Raw genomic sequence first — 19,046 nt, forward strand, 5'->3', positions numbered from 1 at the left:
AATGCTACGACCCCTGCCCCTTCCACCTATCTCCCTATCTGAGTTGGGGTCGTAGCGTCCCAAGTTTCCTCGCCTTAGTTTTATCTCGGCCTAATGCCCCTCCCGTTTTACGCTCCCAGCTCCCTTTCATGAAGTAAGTATCTTGGGACGTGTATGTAAGACGCATCATGTCCATATCCTTACATGACGCAGTCAAGGTAATCTGCCTACGAGGTGAGTATTAGTTGATAACTAGATCCAACCATTACGCCAGTGTAAGGCAGCTATAGCTATGTCCATCAAACTGCCGGTAATCTAGACTTAAATAATGTCGTCTGGCCAGAGCCCCGCCCCTTGAGTTACAGGATCATGTCAGGCCAAAGATGTTTATTAATAACTGCCGTAATTGTGGTGTTGGAATCGACGAGAGAGAGAGAAAAAAAATTCTTCCCATCGACTAACACGATGCCGGGTGTGCCATAACACCCCCCCCCCTTTTTTTTTTTTTTTTCTCTTCTCTCTCTCTCTCTCTCTCCTCTCTCTCTCTCTCTCTCTCCTGAGTTACTCTTACATTGGCGTAGTGGAAAGTAATGTCTCAAGATGCCCTGCCAGAGATGCATCAAGAGGTGTGTTTTACTGTCGGTATGTGCCAAAGGTAATTTATATATATTGATACACGAAATTTTATAAGACGTTTTATCAATTCTTTCTTGTTAACTTTCTGGTCTCAACTAAAACTTCTGTATCCCAACTTAGATCTTACATAATGTACTATCATAGTTATTATCTAAACTGTACTTGCCTCAACTTTGACTTCTGTATGTACTATATTGATTATTATCTTCGTTTTATCTATGTACTACATTATTACTCATCTTCGAATGTACTACATTATTACTCATCTTCGACTACTATATGTACTATATATATATATATATATATATATATATATATATATATATAATATATATATATATATATATATATATATATATATATATATATATATATATATATATATATATATATATATATATATATATATATATATATATATATATATATATATATATATTATATATTATCTCAGACTTCAATATGTACTATATTATTACTTATTATATAAACTCTTGGCAACTATATTAGATTTTTCTTATGATTTTTACTTAAATCTTTTATCTGTTGAACATACGGCCTACAGTGGCTTTGTGTCCTGGCCCAGTATGATTAAAATTGCTAAAGTGAACCTTCTTAATAATCTTCGATTTCTATCTTCCATTTACACTTCTTCCATACAGTCTGCCTGTCTGGGTTTTCAGAGGAAAAGGTGTTAGAGAAATTTGACAGCTCTACAGACAGACCCTCCCACGTACTTCTCCTCCCCCACCCCACCCTACCCTACCCTTCCCTACCCCCCTACTCTCCTCCTTATCCAGATGTGCTTTTACTCAACCATTCCCTTTTACCCTCCACCAGATGTGTGCTTTCGAGAGGCCTAACCTTTGTTGTATAGCACCAGTGTGTTCGTGTGAGCGCGCGGCCACTGCAGCTCTTACAGTTGTGGGACTCTTCTCCTGAATCCTCTAACGATGTTCGTTTGGATTTTTATCATGCGCATGTGAAAATGAGATGTGGGTATATATGGGCTTGCGGGAGTTCGGGTATGGGTACCATGATGGTTCTGTTCATCTCTGAACGACCGCCTTAAACCCCCCCCCCCCACTCCCCTTCATCTCGCTCCACCAGTGATATTTGCCGAATCCTCCCCCCCCCCCCCTCCCCTTTGTTCCCCTCATCACAGGAATTCCTCTTAAACACCCCTTCCCCCCCCCCCCCACATTCCCGCAGTATTTTCTCAATTTTGTTAAAGTACAGTTAGTCTGCCAACTGGTAATTTTGAGAAAATCCGCATTACTAGTTAACCGAAGTAATGCGACCTTGTTCTGCTTCTTACCGAAGGTAGGAAAGTGTTTCCGGTTACACGTAGATGAAAGTGTATGCTTTTCATTCGTGTAAATCCCGATTGGTGGTAAAAGGGGAAGCATTTTTTAACTGTAAACGCCATTGTTTTCCTGAGGACTTATTACGTGAAATAATCAAGGATATTGCCAGGAAACTTGAATTTTTTACCTATTTCACAACATTGGGATATTAATTAAGGGAATCTGTGTGCTTTCTATATTTATCTCATTCGTGTCCCTGGTGGATTAGAAGGCGTGGCTTGTTTGGGAGGGCGGGGCAAACATTTTGTTGGGACCAAACTTATGAAGTAGCAGCAGGGTCTGTGTACATTGTAGGTAAAGGGAAAGGGGGAGGGGAATATTGGAGAGGCTTAGGTGACGAATGTAGGTTGGGGTGGGGACGGGGGTCGCGCCACAGCTAGTCTTAAAATTTGGGTCCCCCGAAGGGAGGCTTGCAGTTGGAGACGGTTATCGACGAGAACAGCTTCCTGGACGCGTTTTGAGGGATCTTTCTGATTTTGGAAGAGAGAATCTGAACTTGTGACGCTTTTAGTGTAAAGCAGTAAATATGGATCCTGTTGTAGAATGTATCAAAACTGTTGAACAGCCTCCTACTGCAGAAACAAACGGTCTAAGTGGCCATGTTCCGGATCCCAAAATGGAGGCTCTGTCAGACGCTCCTAAGGAGGAGTCTCCTGCAGCAGTTCCGAGCGGTAAAGCTGGTGCTCTTGTAGAACCTACCAAGGAGGAGATCCCTGCCACTGAACCTGCCAAGGAAGAGGTCCCTGCCACTGAACCTGCCAAGGAAGAGGTCCCTGCCACTGAACCTGCCAAGGAAGAGGTCCCTGCCACTGAACCTGCCAAGGAAGAGGTCCCTGCCACTGAACCTGCCAAGGAAGAGGTCCCTGCCACTGAACCCCCCAAAAAAATTTCTGAGGAAGTGTCGCCCAAAGAAGAATCTGCTCTTCCAAAAGGGGAAATTTCTGTGTTCCCCATCACAGATGCACCTCCAGTAACAGTGGCTTCTGAAGTAGTTATTGCTAAACCCTCGAAAGAGGGAGCACCAGTGCCCCTACATGGTGCCCATGCCGTAAAGCTTGAACCTGAAATGGCTGCCCATAGTGAGGAAGAAATTGCTACTCCAGAACATCATGATAAATCTGTTTCTTCTGAACCTAGGGCAGAGACGACCACCACAGCTGTATTAATTGAAACTGAACCTTCTGCCACTCCTCAAAAGGAGGAAGAGCAAGCATTGCCCCTCTCCTCTGAACAGGAAGTAAGTGGAAATGTTGGAAATATGGAAACTAGGCCGTATCTTTCTGCAACTGAGGCTCGGGTATGTCTAGAATTTCCTGCCTTTGATGAACTGAACACTTGTTAACGTCGGTAATTGGCGAGTCTAGTCATTGTAATCATTACGGCTTTGGGTTGAATTAAAAGATCTTTGTGTTAGTTTCGGCGTAGGTCGATATCGAGAGAAATGAGATCTGACAACGGCTGGGAAGTGGGATCAGTGGGCTAAGACTGGATTGTAGACTATGTTTAATGACAATTGTTATTTTTTCCGGTTTTATGAAACTGGATTAGTTGTCGACAGAGCCGAAGATAAAATCCGCAACTGTAATAAGAATCTTCAGTGTGTAGATTGGGGCCCGAATTTAAATTTTAGTTGAGGTTGAAAACATGTTTTCGTGGCATTCAGCATGGCCTTGTTTGTATTTGTAGTCCAGAGTTACCATTATATGTAGTGATCTTTGTATTAGTCAGGTTTTTCATATTGAATCTGTATTGCCAGTGCTGTGGGCAATGACCTACTATTAATAGTAGTACATGTTGGAGCAGGCCAGGCATTGACATATTTTAGCATTTTCTGATATGTTGGATCCTCCACTGAAAAGCCTCCAGACCAGATCAACTGGTATTAGAAAATTTCGTAATCTCGCAAGTGTTTTACTCGTTCCTAATAATTACTTTTATGGATTGGTTTATTATTGTCTTTTAAATAGACCCTTTTATTCTATACACTGGTCACGAAAGGTTGAGGTTAGAGGGTGATTACCACTGCTGCCATATTTTCTTACTCTTTCAAACTTTTCTGGAAAAAGGGTAACGATTTGGTGGAATTGGCAGATATTTTGAGCAGCGCTGCCATTTCCTCGTGTATGGAAGATTAAGGTATTAAGTGACCGCCGAGGGTGACAGTAATAAGCGAATTGTCTGTCACCTCCCTACATTCGTCGGTACAAGAGGAAAACACGAAGATAAAAACAGTATACTACTTGGACTGCTGTACGTTGTTCAAATGCCCAATGCGAAAGTTAAATTAAGGAATAGGATAGGATATATATATATATTATATATATATATATATATATATATAGATATACTATATACTATATATATATATATATATAATATATGTTGATCACGAAATATATAAAACTTTATGCTATGTATAAATTAAAGGTAGAGCCATGGAGGAAAATGAAAAAACGAGGACTGCCAAAGTCTTACCTTTATGTAAATAAGTAGGTAGATACGTTAGCGTAAGCATGCATATACATGGCATATTACTTAAAAACGAAGCCACTTGTGATAAAAAGCAAATAACTGGACGATAGTATACTCGAATATGTACACTCTCGTGATTAACCTTAACCTCGAGGAGGTTAATCCTGAAAATGTACCTTTTTGGATTAGGATTAAAGACTTCCTTTGGCAAGATGGGAAACGTGTTAACGCCGCTAATTGTAGTAAAGTCTCAACCTTTCGTAGCTAGAGTATAGATGTTCGTTTTGTGTGTTTCCCAGATCATTGTCGGCGTTGTACGAAGCTCGCGAAGTGGTAGTGATTTTGTTATCCAGCCTGTAGTCCTACCTTTGTAGATTATTACAGTGTTGACTGAAAAATTAGTTATACTTTACATAATGATATTACGCATGTGGGCGTAGTGTCACCGGAGATTACCAATTTTTTTCGTTTCTGCACACTAGGCCAAGGCTGAGGAACCAAAGGAAGAGGAAAAGAAAGAGGAGGCTGCCCCCGTTGCTGCCGCCCCAGCAGAAAAGCCCGAGGAAGCTGCTCCCGCCCCAGCCCAGGAGGAGAAGAAGGAAGCTGCCCCTGTAGTGGAAGCCCCCAAAGAAGAGGCAGCGCCTGTTAAGGAGGTAAATTTTCTTTCCGCCCAGGTTTTCCATCCCTCCCTCTTACCCCTCCCTAAATGAACCTCGCCCCTTCCTTATAATCCCATACATTATCCTCACACCTGTATTCCTATGTCGGGTTCCTCATGACAGTTATTGACATGCGTTTTTTTTTTTTAATGCTTCTGCTATATTACTACCATTTTATCCTTGTGTGTATTTTGACCAAAAATCCCAAACTGTTTGTGGCGTGGATTTATATAATGGCTTTCTCTTACCTTTCAACATTAATACCCACCCCACCTTGTGCGAGAGCGTTGCTATACAGTGTTTTTACATATATATATATATATAGTCTGATCTTTGCTGTTACTACTAACTCTATGTACACTCAGTGCTGCGCCTTAATAATGCTCGTGGTTGTCAGCAACTGGTTGGTGTATACGCACACTTACAACAGTTTGAACCTTGCAGTTTCTTTCTCCCTGTATATTTTACCTTCATGCTTGACTTGTCAAGTCTCAATGCTATCATTGTATACTAGAATGTTCATGGTAATACCGTTCTTTGATTTGTGGTTGATGCTTCTTAGTTTGTTGAACTAATGTGCTATGGAGTGAAAGTGTAACAAACCTCAGTGTTACTTAATAGAATGTTTTTCATGTATAATTTCCCATAAAACCAAAGTTCCTGGTTGTGTAATTGATTCTGCAATTTTTTTTAATTTCTTTTGAACCCTACCTCCCTTTTAAAGTTTCCTTATACTGTGTGCATGAGTGTTCATTTTTTCCTATTTCTCCTTCAGCCCTTTCTAAGAACTTTCGTCTGCCTGATATGCAGGATGTGGATAAAAAAATTTCAACCTATTGGTGGTATGTGCTTGAAATAGCATCATATTAATGGATGAGACTTCTCTTTCCTGTGCTATCAAGGGGTATTGAGATGTATGCTGTAATGCATTTTCTATTAAACGATGTGCTGCTACAAATGTTTTTCCAATTGGACATTAAAAAAAAGAAAAAAGTTTAGGAAAGTCAGGAGCTATTGGTGGTGTAATTTGGTGGACCTCAAGTTAGGAACACCTTCCCATAGCCCCACTATTAAGTCAGAGCTTGCACTTTTATTTAAAACTCCTTGCATGGTACACATTAATAATTGTGGCATTTTTTGGCACTGTTATGAATGGAGGATGATCAAAGTAATCCCAGTTCCTAAGGCCAAATAAAAATAAACTATGATTATTGCCCTGTGACTTTTGTCTGCCATTGCATGTTGTAATATGCGTTTTAATCATACCGATGCAGCAATCTTGTTACACTTGTGTACTTGATTCTTTTGTCAGTGTTTTTATATACCTAAATTCATTCAAATTAACTACCAAACTTGGTGTTCTGTGAAGCATGATGTGGAGTTGTTACTAACATCATTTAAAAAATTGTTGAATTTTATTACAAGGTGTAGCTTGTTAAATCTGATTTTGATTTTTAAATCTGTTACAATGATTAAAGATTGAAATTTAATATTAGTAAGGAAACTAGTATTTTTGATATAGCATGTAAAGTACAAAGTGCTTACTTAATGCTTATTGATACAGTATTGCATAATAATTCAGTACAGTACTTCAAAGAGACTAAGAAATTTTATTTCACTTCCTTATACTTTAATGAATTTCAAATTTGTTGGAGATGTATTACATTTTGTATGAAAGCTCTTGAATGGTTGGATCTCTCTCCTTTTTAATTACTTGTGATGAAAGGGCATTTCACTGACCACTTTTAAATTGCCAATTTTTTTTTTTTTTTTTTTCTTGGTTTGTTAGGGGTGGCTTTTAACATGGAGAGGACTTAACATGTCCATCTGTTATTAATATTGGATGAGTGGTATGTTTACCTTTGACCACTTACCCCTATTTTAGAGCTTGCCGGAGGCGTCATCCGAGGCAGCTCCACCCAACAGCGTCCCCCCTCCCCCGGCCACCCCACCCCCCACCCCCCTTGAGGCTCAGGCCGACCAAACTGCCCCCCTCGCTCAGCCCGAACAGGTCTCGGAGTCTGAGGCCTCTCCTGCTCCTTCTCACACTGATGTTGATGTAGCATCAGAAGCCTCCCCTCACAGTGAGCCTTCTAAGGATCCTCTGGAAACAGTCCAGCCTGCAGATTGTGAGAACACTGCTGATACTGACAATGCAAATGATGCTCTCCTTGCACAGGATACAGCTCCAGCACCCTCTGAGGAACCCCAAGTCCAAGATACTGCACCTGTAGAAGAAACTCCAGAAGCAGAAGCAGAGCCACTTGTAGTCATTGATAGTGCCCCAGTTGTTAAATCAGAACCAGTTCAGGAGCAACTTGTAGTCATTGATAGTGCCCCAGTTGTTAAATCAGAACCAGTTCAGGAGCCACTTAATGAATCAGAGCCTGCCCCTGTAGTCGAATCAGAACCATCCTTAGTTGAACCAGAGCCTGCCCCAGTTGTTGAATTAGAGCCTGCCCCAGTTGTTGAATTAGAGCCTGCTCCAATTGTTGAATTAGAGCCTGCCCCAGTTGTTGAATTAGAGCCTGCCCCAGTTAAATCAGAACCAGTTGTTGAGTCAGAGTCCGCCCCAGTATCAGAACCAGTCGTTGAACTGAAGGCAGAACCACTTGTTGAGTTGGCTCCCACCCCATTAGTTGAACTAGAGCCTGCCCCAGTTGTTGAATTGGCCCCCATCCCAGTTGCTGAACCAGAGCCTGCTCCAGTTATTGAATCTGCTTCTCCAGTTGATCTAAGTGAGACAGTGCCTGTTGAAGCACCCGCTGCTGTTGAACCCACACCCGTCCATGAATCCGCGCCTGTTTTAGAATCTGCTGCTTGTGAAGTAAGCCAATTTGCACGATCCGAAGAGGTTGTTCAGGTATCGCATTTTAACAGGGAGTCTTTTGTTTCTAACACAGTCACTGAAGAGAATCATTCCTTTATTAATGAATCCCAAAAGTTGGAGACTGCTCCTTTAGTTGAAGAATCACTAACATTAGTTAAGTCCCAAGTTTCTGATATTAACACTGACAAGGAAATTGACGAAAAAGACATTATGGAATCATCTTCATTATCATCTTGTTTGGTTGAAGAGTCGCGGTCATTAGAATCTCGCATTAACAACACTGAGGTTAAACAAGTGGAATGTAAGTTGACTCAAGAGTCTTCCTTTTCAGTTGAGAAATCTATATCTGTAGAAGAGTCCCAGGTTAGTGATAAGTTTGTTGCAGTTTCTGACAGTGTTGATAAAGAAATGGAAAGCAAGGCCTCTGAAAAGTCTTCTGTTAAATTAGAGGAATTGCTAACAGTAGAAACCAAAATTTCCACTAACTCTGAAAAAATTGAGGCAACTGAGACGTCATGTGTGATAGAAAGCACAGAGAGTGCCATATCAGAGCCTGTAGAGGTGAGCGAGGTGGGTTGCGTGAGTGGAGACTTAAAAAGGGTGGAGTCAGCCGATGGGACCAGTGACCGCTGCCAACCCCCTACTAATCAGGTACATGTCACATACACCATAACCTACTCTCTGATCCTGGAAGAGAAATTTACATCCAAACAGGTCTTCATCACCATGGAACACATCTCTTGCTCACTTTTTGTTTTGTATTTCTGCAGTATTGATAGTTTTTCTTCCTTTTGGATTTTGTTCTGTTCTTTTTAAGCTATCGTCTGGGAGTAACTGTCTACCTCCTGGGTGCTTCTTCAAAAACTGTCCCAGTATTTAGACTCTCATCCCCTCCCCTTTTATCATGATTTTAAGTTTGTCCTGCTAACAGCTGTAGAAGTGTGCGAGTAGACCAACCAGACTCGAGAGACACAAGCCAGAGGAAGCACACAGGTGACAGAACTCTATATACCTGTTCTTTTCTTTTGGTATTTGGAACAATTTTTTTTTAAGACTTCACAGTTAACATGGGATTTTTCTAGTATTAGTCTTATTGCAGTTTTAAAATGTTCTAATGCACCGTGAGTAGGTTGCCATATGTCATGCGAATTTACCAGCTAATAATGATAAGTTGTTGCCTGTATCCTATATTTATTGCTATCAATGGTTTTTTTTTTATCCTCCACACTCCTTTTTAATAGCTTAAGGGAAATGCATGTTGGGTTCTTCAATATAAATAAATACATAGTAAGTAGACCTCCCAACCTGACTGGGGATCTTTTTTTTTTTTTTTTTATTTTCTCTCCAGCATCATGAATTGTGATACCAGCTATTAATTAGAAATGTAAATGCATAAGAATGATTAGATTTTTTTTTTCATTAGTGTAAGGAAACCTCTAGCTGTAAATTTGGAGTAGTTAAAATATAGCTAGCCTTGGTTGTGTTTTAATAGTTTGGTACAAAGGTTTGTCATAGTATTGATAGGTTTCTTAATCACTTGACAGTCCTATGATACAAAAATTTAAGTGTGGTTTCCTTACATTACCATCTTCCAGTTTGAGAAGTTATGTAAAAGGTGTTTTTAACTAATGGGTGTTAATTGCTTAATGCTTGACAAGACAAATGAGTTGTTCACCTAATGAAGGCTATTTTGGCTAATGCCTTGTTTAACCATAGGAACCAAAGGAAGAGGTCCCTGCTGCTGAACCTGCCACTGAACAGATAGAGGTAAAGTTGCTTGTTGTGCCTGTGCATTTTCATGTTTCAGAATACTAAACTGTTGAAACACTTGACCTAAGTGATGTATAAAAGAGAATTTATGCTTATTCTTAAATGACATTCTTATAATAAAATCATAGTGAAACCATAGTAAATTATCCTAATCTTCCCAAATCCGAAAGTTTCTTCTAAAATTTAAATGTACTACAGACTGAATCTTCGTGCGCATTTAAATTTTGCAAATTCAGTTACTGCTAGCACATACTTTCTTTAACACATTTTGAAAAATATCATTTAAAGTTTTGTTACAGACATTAAGTATCCCATTACAAATGCTTGCACTGATTTGCTTAGCTGAAGCATTTTCAGCCCACTGTCCCTATAAAATCTAACCATTTTTCTGTAGGTGTGTACTTGCACGAGAGAACCTCTTCCAAAAAGTTCATACTTTTACAGGAACCCAAAGTTGCTGCTGAAGAAGTTGCTGCTGCACCTGCTGAAGAGAAGAAAGAAGAGAAGGTGAATTTAAAACTGTAGGGTTGACCTTAAAACAACCCCAGATTTGCATCTGCAGTCTTAATCTTGGTTTGGTCTTTGTACATAAAGTTGCAATTTTGCAGTATAGTTCATTAAATTAGCTTTTGATGTTATAATTTTGGGAGTGAGTCTGCAGTATTTAAAATTGTTGTGTTTATGTAGGCAAACCATAGCTTGTTATAGTGTAAATGAGCAGATAATTAGGCGTTTTGTCTTGACTGATATTACTTTCAAGGTTTTGCAAGGCAGTATTTTGATGGAATTTGTGCCTAATGCTTTATTGTAATGGTAATCGTTAACTATACAGTATTTTAGGATTTTTTGAAAGAAAGATTAAAGTTGCAGAACAGAATCTGTGCAGTTCAATTGAAGGTATCAGGTTTGCACTTCTTTGCTCTAGAAGTATCTTACTGAAAAAACTTCTCCCTTGATTTAACTGTGTATCTAGAAGTTAGAACCCCCCATAAAATCTCTTAAAACTGCCGATTTTGTTGGTTCAAACTCTAGAAAAGCCCACTAAAATGCTTATAGTTCCTGGTGTGTGTGTGTGTTTTTTTTTTTTTTTTTTTTTTTTTTTCTCTCCCTCACAAAAATTGCATTTCAATATGAAATTGATATGAAAATACAGTAATTTGTGGATATTTCTCATTGAAAAATACCACAAATACAGAAATTTCAGCAAATAAATGGTAGAGATTTTCCAGGGAAATGTCGTCAAATATGAGACACCACAAATGTCAAGAACACAAATACCAGGTGTCCACTATACTTAGAAGGTACACAACTTGACAAAAAAGCTGATATAGTACAAAAGTAGAAGTAAAAGAAAAATTAGTCTGTGGTGCAAAAGATTTATGTAAAAGATAATTTTTATGCAAGATTGAGTGGTTATTACAGTGAGGTTATTTAAAGTTGCAAGGGGGAAATAGCAGTATTGAAGTCCTATTATAGTGGAATAAAAATATTGAATTCATAATAAAATTTTTGAGAACTACTTAGATATATTTAGCTTGCCCTTGATGCCTAGGTGTGACCGGTCTTATGTAAGGCTTGTACGTGTATCATTGAAGAGTTGTTTCAGTGCTGTTTTAATTTTCTTGTCAAGCTAAAACCATGGTTAATATCTGGCTTCCTTGGTAAAGTCTTAAATGGAGGTCAAAATTTCTGGTCTGAAAGGTGTTTTTTGTGTCATTATTTTGATGGTTGATTTTGAATCTTTGAACTTTTGACAGGTGGAAGCTGCCCCTGCTGAAACAAAAGTCCCCGCTGCTGAACCTGTGAAGGAAGAAAAGAAGGCAGAGGTAAGACTTTTGGAAAGTTAGTTGTTACTTCAGTTTATTTTTATTTTTAAAAGTTATTTCCTTATTTGTGGTCCTGTTACTTGACATGGGCATCACATTATTAGTTTTCAACTTCTTCTGGAGACTGTCATGCCTGTCTTTAGGATAAATGTGGCTTCTTTGTAGTATGCATTCTGTGTATCACTGTACTTCAGTTCTTATTGAGTACTGTATTGTGAGGTCTTTACTATGTGCTGTGTAATTACAAGTATCCCCAGTGTACACTTCCTTGCTTTTTATCATCTCCTTAGCAGTGTCTTTACTTTTAAAATGATCCAGCTCGCATAACAACACTGCAGCAGCAGCAGCAGCCAGCACTAGGCTTAATACATTGTTGATGCTTATAACAAATAAGAGTAAAGTTGGTGCAGTGGTGTTGTGTAGGTGGTGCATGTGTGCCTTGTGCTCATGGGTGCATTCATCAGGTGGAGGAAACCGTTGCCACTACAGAGGCTCCTGTTGTAGAGTCTCAGCCAGAGCAGGGAGTCCCTGAGGAACCTGCCCAAGTCCAGGAGGAATCCTCCCCTGCAGTAGAGAAGGCCCCTGAACCAGAGGTTACCCCTTCAGTAGCAGAAGCAGTTCCTGAGCAGGAGGCTGCTCCTGTTGTTCAGGAAGAAAGTGCAGCTGTTAAGGAGGAAAGTTCTACAGTTGAGGAAAGTACTCCAGTAATAGAAATAAGCACTCTTGCTAATGAGGTTAGCACTTCTGTAGTACAGGAAAGCACTCCTGCTGAGGAACCTGCCCCTGTTGCGGAGGAAAGCCCTGTTCAGGAGCCTGCTCACATTGAAGAAGTAACCACACCAACACAACAATCCGAAATTACTCCGTCCAGTGAGTTGACAACAGAACAGAGTGCAGATCAGGATACCACACAACAGGTGAGAAACAACCAACTCTGCTGCGTCACAACCAGAATTACATAAATTTGTACTTCTACTGTATTGGGATCATGGAGGGGAAGTAGTAATAGTTTGTGCGAAGTCACAATTTCATTCTCTCCCCCTTTTAGATGTCAATATTTGTATTAAAGACCTTGTGTAAACTAAAGTTGCATTACATACTTATGCAACCTTCAATAAGTATAGAGGTTAGAAATGCACAACCATCTTGCTTCTCCCAATTTTTTTAAGCTATAGCTGCAGTTAACCTCTCATGTTTGCAGTCTTACCCTAGGTGTACATAACTTATCTGTACAGACGTTTAGATTAACAAAGGTGATGTGTGGTAGTTGGTACATAAAAATTAACATTAGTTGGTAATTTTTCGTGATAGGAAATGAATTCTATCTGCTTTCTCTTGAAATAATGCTATGTATGATAAGTCCACTAACATGCTGCTTTTACCTCCTCTTATGTTTTCTTTACGTAATAATGCATGCCATGATGTTTAGGTACAAGTCATCTGTAATATTGTGTGAAGGGTTGATATGAATGGGTTTCTTGGCTATACTATACTTCTGACTTTTCTTTCCTTGACTTTGTCCCTGGAAGGTTCATGAGGCTGCTGCAAATCCTGTAGCTAAACCTAAGACAGGAAAACAGAGGAAGGGGAAGGTATGTAAGGGCTTTTGAGAGTGGTATTGTGTGCCTTTGCCCTTGCCTTACCCTCCATTTCTTAATCAAATTGTACAGTAATACTTTGAGCATGTAGTTTCCCCAACCTTAACAACAGTGGAAAACTTACTTGTATGAAGACTGATCCAACTTCCATTGAAAGCTTAAAATGTTTAACTAACCCTAAATTTGTCTGGCATTTATATTTCAACTTCTGATTTTCTGGTAATATCTTGAAACCACTGGATTAAGGTAGTACAGTAGCTTCCAAGGGTTTGGCAGCTGGCATCTTAAACTGTTTTGGGATGGACTTTTAACCTGACATTTTCTAATTATAATTTTATTAACCCATCAAGTTCTTTCAAGAAAGTTTGTATAATTTTTTTTATATTAATCTTCTACTGGTGACATGGCTATTAATGAAATAATGGAATTGTAGATATTATGTGTTGAAAGATTTTTTGGTTTTCTGTTTTTTGAGCATGGCCCATTGTAGGGCATTTTAACATTACTAAGTTTCTTCACTAGCTACTAATGCAGCTTTACTAATTATAGTTTCACTGTATAGTTGCTTTTTGGAAGAAATGCATTATTGGGTATATACAAGAAGCAGTTTATTAGTGTGATACAATCTATAATTAGCTTGTTTTTTCAGAAAACTGAAGCTGAGGAGAAGAAAGTTGAAGAATAAAAGGGTAGTGTGTAATGCCACAAGCCATTCCACCGTAAAGCTTAGTCGGGACATCCCTCTCATCCCCTGGAGTCAGCAACTGTTTAGACATCTCGTCTACTTTTTATGGCATTAGAATTTTGATTTTTATAACTTCAAGAATCCTAACTACGTTCACCCGTTGTTTGTACGAGTAATTGGTAGATCACTTGAAAGATTTTTACATTAGGATTCTTTTTAAGAAAATCTCCTTTCCTAATGGTTTTATGTGCAGTTTGCATGTTAATGGAGGTCTGTTTACCTCCAGTGCGTACAAAAGACAGGTCCTTTTGATTTTGTTTATTTTTTTTTTTTTATTTTCTCTAAGGTTGAAGTTGCTGTGCTCTTGACATTGGCCATGTATTTTGGGTGCAGTGGAAGTGGCTTTATAAGCCAGAGGTAATTGGGGGCAGAGGTTAACGGATGTTGTACGACTTGTGTGTAAACCATTATAGACAAACACATAGTCTTAAGTGATCACCATTTTCAGTATGTGCGGTAAGACTTAGAATTTATATATGAAAGTGAATTATGTAAAAAAGTGAAGAGGCCAATTATTTAGTCTTAATAACCCACATGCGACTGGTTTGTAGAACGCCGTTAAAAGGAACCCACTGTGTTAGCCGCTAAAGTGAAAAAAGCGACTGTCGATAGGTACGCCCAACTTCTCTCTTCCTCCTGTAAGATAGGATTTTTTTAATTCTGTCTGTTATTGGATTTGAGTCATCATTTTCTTATTGTTTAAGGGGAGGATGATTAGGGTATGAGGAGGAGTGGTGTTGGGTGAGGAAAGGACTTTTTGTATAGTTTGTATTATGTATTGTGAATAAGGGGTGAAATTTTTTGCTAGAGCAAAGAAAATATTAATAGTGTAAATTCTAGACGCAGTGAAAATTATTGTACCAGTAGAGCATAAAATTTGATGGTACTTTTGTACTTTGATGAACTAGACAGAATATTGTATACCCAAATCTATTAATAGATCTTTTCTTATTGCTCATGTAGTAAAGGTTTTTCTTTTTTCAATACTGCTGTATCAAGTCTCTAGTTTCTTCAATTGTTCCATGACATGTGCTTCTGCCTGTTAGGTATAAGGCCTAAGCACCAAAAATTTCTGTTGCATTGAAATGGGATATCAATTGGGGGTTCCTGCAATCTTCTCTAATGAATCGTAGATTAGATAAGATTCAGTTTTGCAGAAAACCAATCTGTTGCAGCAAGGAAAACACAAGTACTACAGTACCATATATTTAACTAGCTGGTCTTCATCATGGCATTATTTTTTTTTATTTTTTTGGTTTTTAAACAAGCTTTATCAATACTTTTAAATTATTCATTTATATTGCAAAAGCACACATTGATTTTAAGTCAAATTTTTATGTAGAAATTTTTTTAGTGCTGATGCAGATGGTTTTGGTGGATTCCTCCACATTTAATTTATATAAATTTTCATAATATATGCAGACTTCTCTTGGCATAGGCAATGAGCAAAATTTCTGGTGCTTTGCTGTTTATGATATCTTGATTTGCCGTGTAATAAAGGATATTAAGAAGTTTACACATTGTAAGTTTTGTTTTATTTGACTAGATTCCTTTTTATTTTTTAAGATGTGGTTTGTTTGGAGGATTTAAAGTGAGCCTTTTGCTTAGGTAATTGTTAGTGTGCTCTATGTAAGTGCTAAGCAAGTAGTAACACTAGAAACTCAAAAAAAAATTTTGGAGTAGTTTCTAGCACACAAGTTTATTTGGAATATAAGTGCAGTATATCTAGAATTATTGGTACGTATTAGGTATAATAGTGCTATATGCACTGGAAATTTAATGTACCACCATGTCTGCATACAAATAAAGTTTTCAGATATTTATGAAGGTGTCAGTGCATGCTAAATTTACTTTTTTCAACTGTGTTTAGGTTTGAGGGAAGAAAATGCTCATCCAGGATGCATAACGGCGGGAAGCACAGGTAAAGCTGGAGAAATTTCCTATTTAAATGTGGTGCTTGATATAAGATGTCCATATTTGTATGTAGATTGATTAGGCTGGTAGAGACATCAAAGGATGAGCACTAAAGTAATAACAGCATTTGGGGAAACATAAGTTTGAAGTTAGGGTTTGGTTACATCAGGGGTCAGCATTAAGCCAATTTTTCTGCTGATCATGGATGTGTGTGAAGAGATCAGGAATGAATTGCTGTGGGAGTTGTACACCAATGATTTGGTAATACTGAAGATGAGGACTTCCGGAGAAGGTTGGAGAGGCAGTTACTAAATTTTAAAGGTAAATGTGAATGAAACCGGTTTTGGCGAGCAATAGGGAAAATAAGGGAGAGAATAGTAATATAAGAAAGAGGCAGCTCTATTATAAAACGGGCCAGAAGTTGAAATACTTAATATTACTTTGTCAAGGTGGAGGATGCGAGGCAGAAGTGGACAGTAGGATAAAAGCGGCATGTGGGAAGTGGAGAGATGTAGCTGGAGTTCAGATAGAATACCAATCTGGCTCAAAGTAAAAGATCTATAGCATAGTGATACAACCAGTGTTAATGTATGGATCAGAAAGATTGGCTCTAGGAAGAAAAAAGTAAAGCTTGAGAGAGAAGAGATGAGAATGCTGAGGTAGATTATGGGAAAATCCATTTTTGCTGGGAGTTCAATTCTTGTGCATACCATTGAGGTGTGAGAGATGTGCATTTCTGGTGATAGTGTTCTCAATGTGATTTGGAAGCTGTTGGACCCGTTGCTGAATAACCACTAGTTCCATGCAACATAAAAACACCATACAAACTTACATATTGCTTCTTTAGAGATTGGAATAATGATGAAATAAGAACTGCAGGCTTCGTAAAGATTGGTGAAAAGGCACAATTAAGATGGGCATCTGTTAAGGGAGGATGGTGATGGAGGAAAAAGATAGAGCGAGATTGAGAATTAGATGGCAAGATTAAGTAAAGGAAGATATGAAGAGGTCTGGAGGATGATGGCTTTGAGAGAAGGCACATCAGGCAACTGACCCTTTAATACTAGTCTGTTAGCAGATCACTTATTGCAAGTAATTTGGCTCTTCGGGTAATAAGTACACTTCACTGCATGAGGTTAGACAAAAATTCTCTATGAAGGATTTACTGTACAATACAATACTTAACTTCTTTTGAAACTAGCAATAGAGAGGTTGAATTATGTTTGTAGAATATGAAAACATTGGAAAAAACTTTCTTCCAATAGCACATTATTGCAGGGTTTGAAACCGTGCAACCCATGCTCATTATTTTTTTGAAATGTATTTTAGTATTTTGCAGTGCAGCTTTTTGGACAATGATGAAATCCCATATGGAATGAGTAAAACAAAAATATTCAGAAGAGCTTTCAATAGAGGTTAAATTAATTTTTCAAGATCTTATGGTAAAATTAATAGTAGTTGCATGTACCAGTAGAGTTGCAGTTAATTTTGTAGGGTTGAGGTGGTGCCTTCTGAATAAGGGAGCGAGTGAGCAGTTCAACTCTTGAGACTGTTTGGAAACTGAAATTAACTAGATAGTATGTATTCACCTTAGCAGTGTTACTATTGAGGTTCATAGCTGGTGTCCCAGTGTTTTTCCAGAAGAATTTCATCAACGTACTGACAAATAACACTGTTGCAGGGTATCTTGCATCACTACCTAATTATTTTACTATTTTCTCATTACTAAAGTTGCATAATTTTGATAATTAAAGAGTAACACCAACTTTTAGATATTGCCAGCAACTCTGGAAAGTCTTTCAAAGATTAATGAAGTAACTTATGTCATTAACTTCCCTCCTCCTTGATGGATAAAAGGATTTTGACGTAGGAAAAATCTATTTCTGGGCAATTGGTTAGTGTCGCCCAGCGAAATAATCCTTTAGTTCATTATTTCTTAGGTAAATGATCTAACAAATACCAGAGAATAAACAAAATAAAGAAGAGGTCAGTACAACTGACTCGCTCACCCAAATAAAAGAAGGGCGTTGGTATGAACACTAGGGCGAGTGAGACCACTACCACGAACTTCTTGTCATTTAGAAATTTCCCACAACAAAATCCCTCAAGGAGAGAGCCGACCCACAGAACGGGGCAGCAGCAACTACTACTGCAACCCACGCCAAGGTGACTGCCGCGCCTCTGGTGGCCATCCTGAAGTTAGCAATCAATCTTTAGCGAAGGGTTGGGAAGAGGTGGGATTTCGCTGGGCGGCACAAACCAATCGCCCAGAAATAGATTTTTCCTACGACAAAATCCTTTTTCTGGGCTCAGTTAGTGTCGCTGCGCGAAATAATACCAGAGAATTAGTACAAGATTAAAAATAAAGAGGGTCTCTATAAAACTAAAAATTAACTAAATACTATAATTGTAACAAAATATTCATACAAAATCTTCAGACAATTCTGAGAATAGAATAATAACTAAATGTAACTTACAACTATAAATATTTACAAAGTATTTACATAAGTTACAGGTATGAATATGAAAATTAACATGTGTGGGGAAAATCTTAACATAAATAACACTAAGTTTTATAGATACAAATCCTAAAGACACTAAACCATTGATAATGGGGGAGTGGAACCCTAGCATAAAAATAAGGGGACCACTCTTAATGCTAATATATTCAACCAATTGTGGGTGACCCTAGCATAAAAATAAGGGACACCCACTAGACAATCATGAGAGCAGCCAAGACTCAAGACCAAGTGTAGAGTAATATGGTAGGTTAAGGTCTGTCTACACGAGCGGGCCTGATCGGCGTGCTCCTGGGTTGACGGGCAAATTCTGGCGGGCTTATCCGTGAATGTTGTCCACACGGGTGAGGCGATGGAGAGGTGGGCGTGCCCGACGATGCCAGTAGTGTGTTCAATGCAGTACGATAAACACGGCGCCTACCGCAAAGTAGATATTGTGTAGCATGAAATTTGTTTTGTGTGTGATGAAAAAGAAGTAAAAGAAAATGTGGTGCAAAGAATGGCTCGGTAAAAGAAATTTATTTGGTTAACGTATGTCTGCCAGGGTCGTAGCTCAAGCCATCGGGCACCACCATGGTGATTTTGCTAAAAGACCCATCGGTCAATCTGACGGTTTGCCCGTTAGAGGGGAGGTCCGCCGATCAGGCCCGGTCGTGTGGACAGGCCTTTAGACAAACTGTTTGGTGAGGTTGGTAGAAAGGAGATCTGGATCTTCAATTGTACTACTAGGC

General features: G+C 38.7%; 1 protein-coding gene across 19 annotated transcripts in view; it reads left to right on the plus strand.

Moving 5' to 3' along the window:
* The window catches only part of LOC135206256 (cell surface glycoprotein 1-like), a 133,020-nt gene extending 117,612 nt beyond the window's left edge, over positions 1-15,408 (plus strand). For 8 of the 19 annotated variants that reach the window (XM_064237657.1, XM_064237656.1, XM_064237659.1 and 5 more), the window contains 8 exons: positions 4,937-5,107; positions 7,293-7,940; positions 9,660-9,710; positions 10,158-10,220; positions 11,471-11,539; positions 12,004-12,456; positions 13,069-13,131; positions 13,787-15,408. In XM_064237657.1, coding sequence (XP_064093727.1) covers positions 4,937-5,107; positions 7,293-7,940; positions 9,660-9,710; positions 10,158-10,220; positions 11,471-11,539; positions 12,004-12,456; positions 13,069-13,131; positions 13,787-13,822 — 1,554 coding nt within the window. In that variant the 3' untranslated portion in view covers positions 13,823-15,408. Of the gene's footprint in view, positions 1-2,388; positions 3,220-4,936; positions 5,108-7,292; positions 7,941-9,659; positions 9,711-10,157; positions 10,221-11,470; positions 11,540-12,003; positions 12,457-13,068; positions 13,132-13,786 lie in introns of those variants that run through there. The other 11 variants (XM_064237648.1, XM_064237649.1, XM_064237645.1 and 8 more) reach the window with 11 other exon arrangements.
* Positions 15,409-19,046: the final 3,638 nt, after the last annotated feature.

The sequence above is a fragment of the Macrobrachium nipponense genome, chromosome 29 (assembly GCF_015104395.2).
Source record: "Macrobrachium nipponense isolate FS-2020 chromosome 29, ASM1510439v2, whole genome shotgun sequence".
NCBI classification, from domain to species: Eukaryota; Metazoa; Arthropoda; class Malacostraca; order Decapoda; family Palaemonidae; genus Macrobrachium; species Macrobrachium nipponense.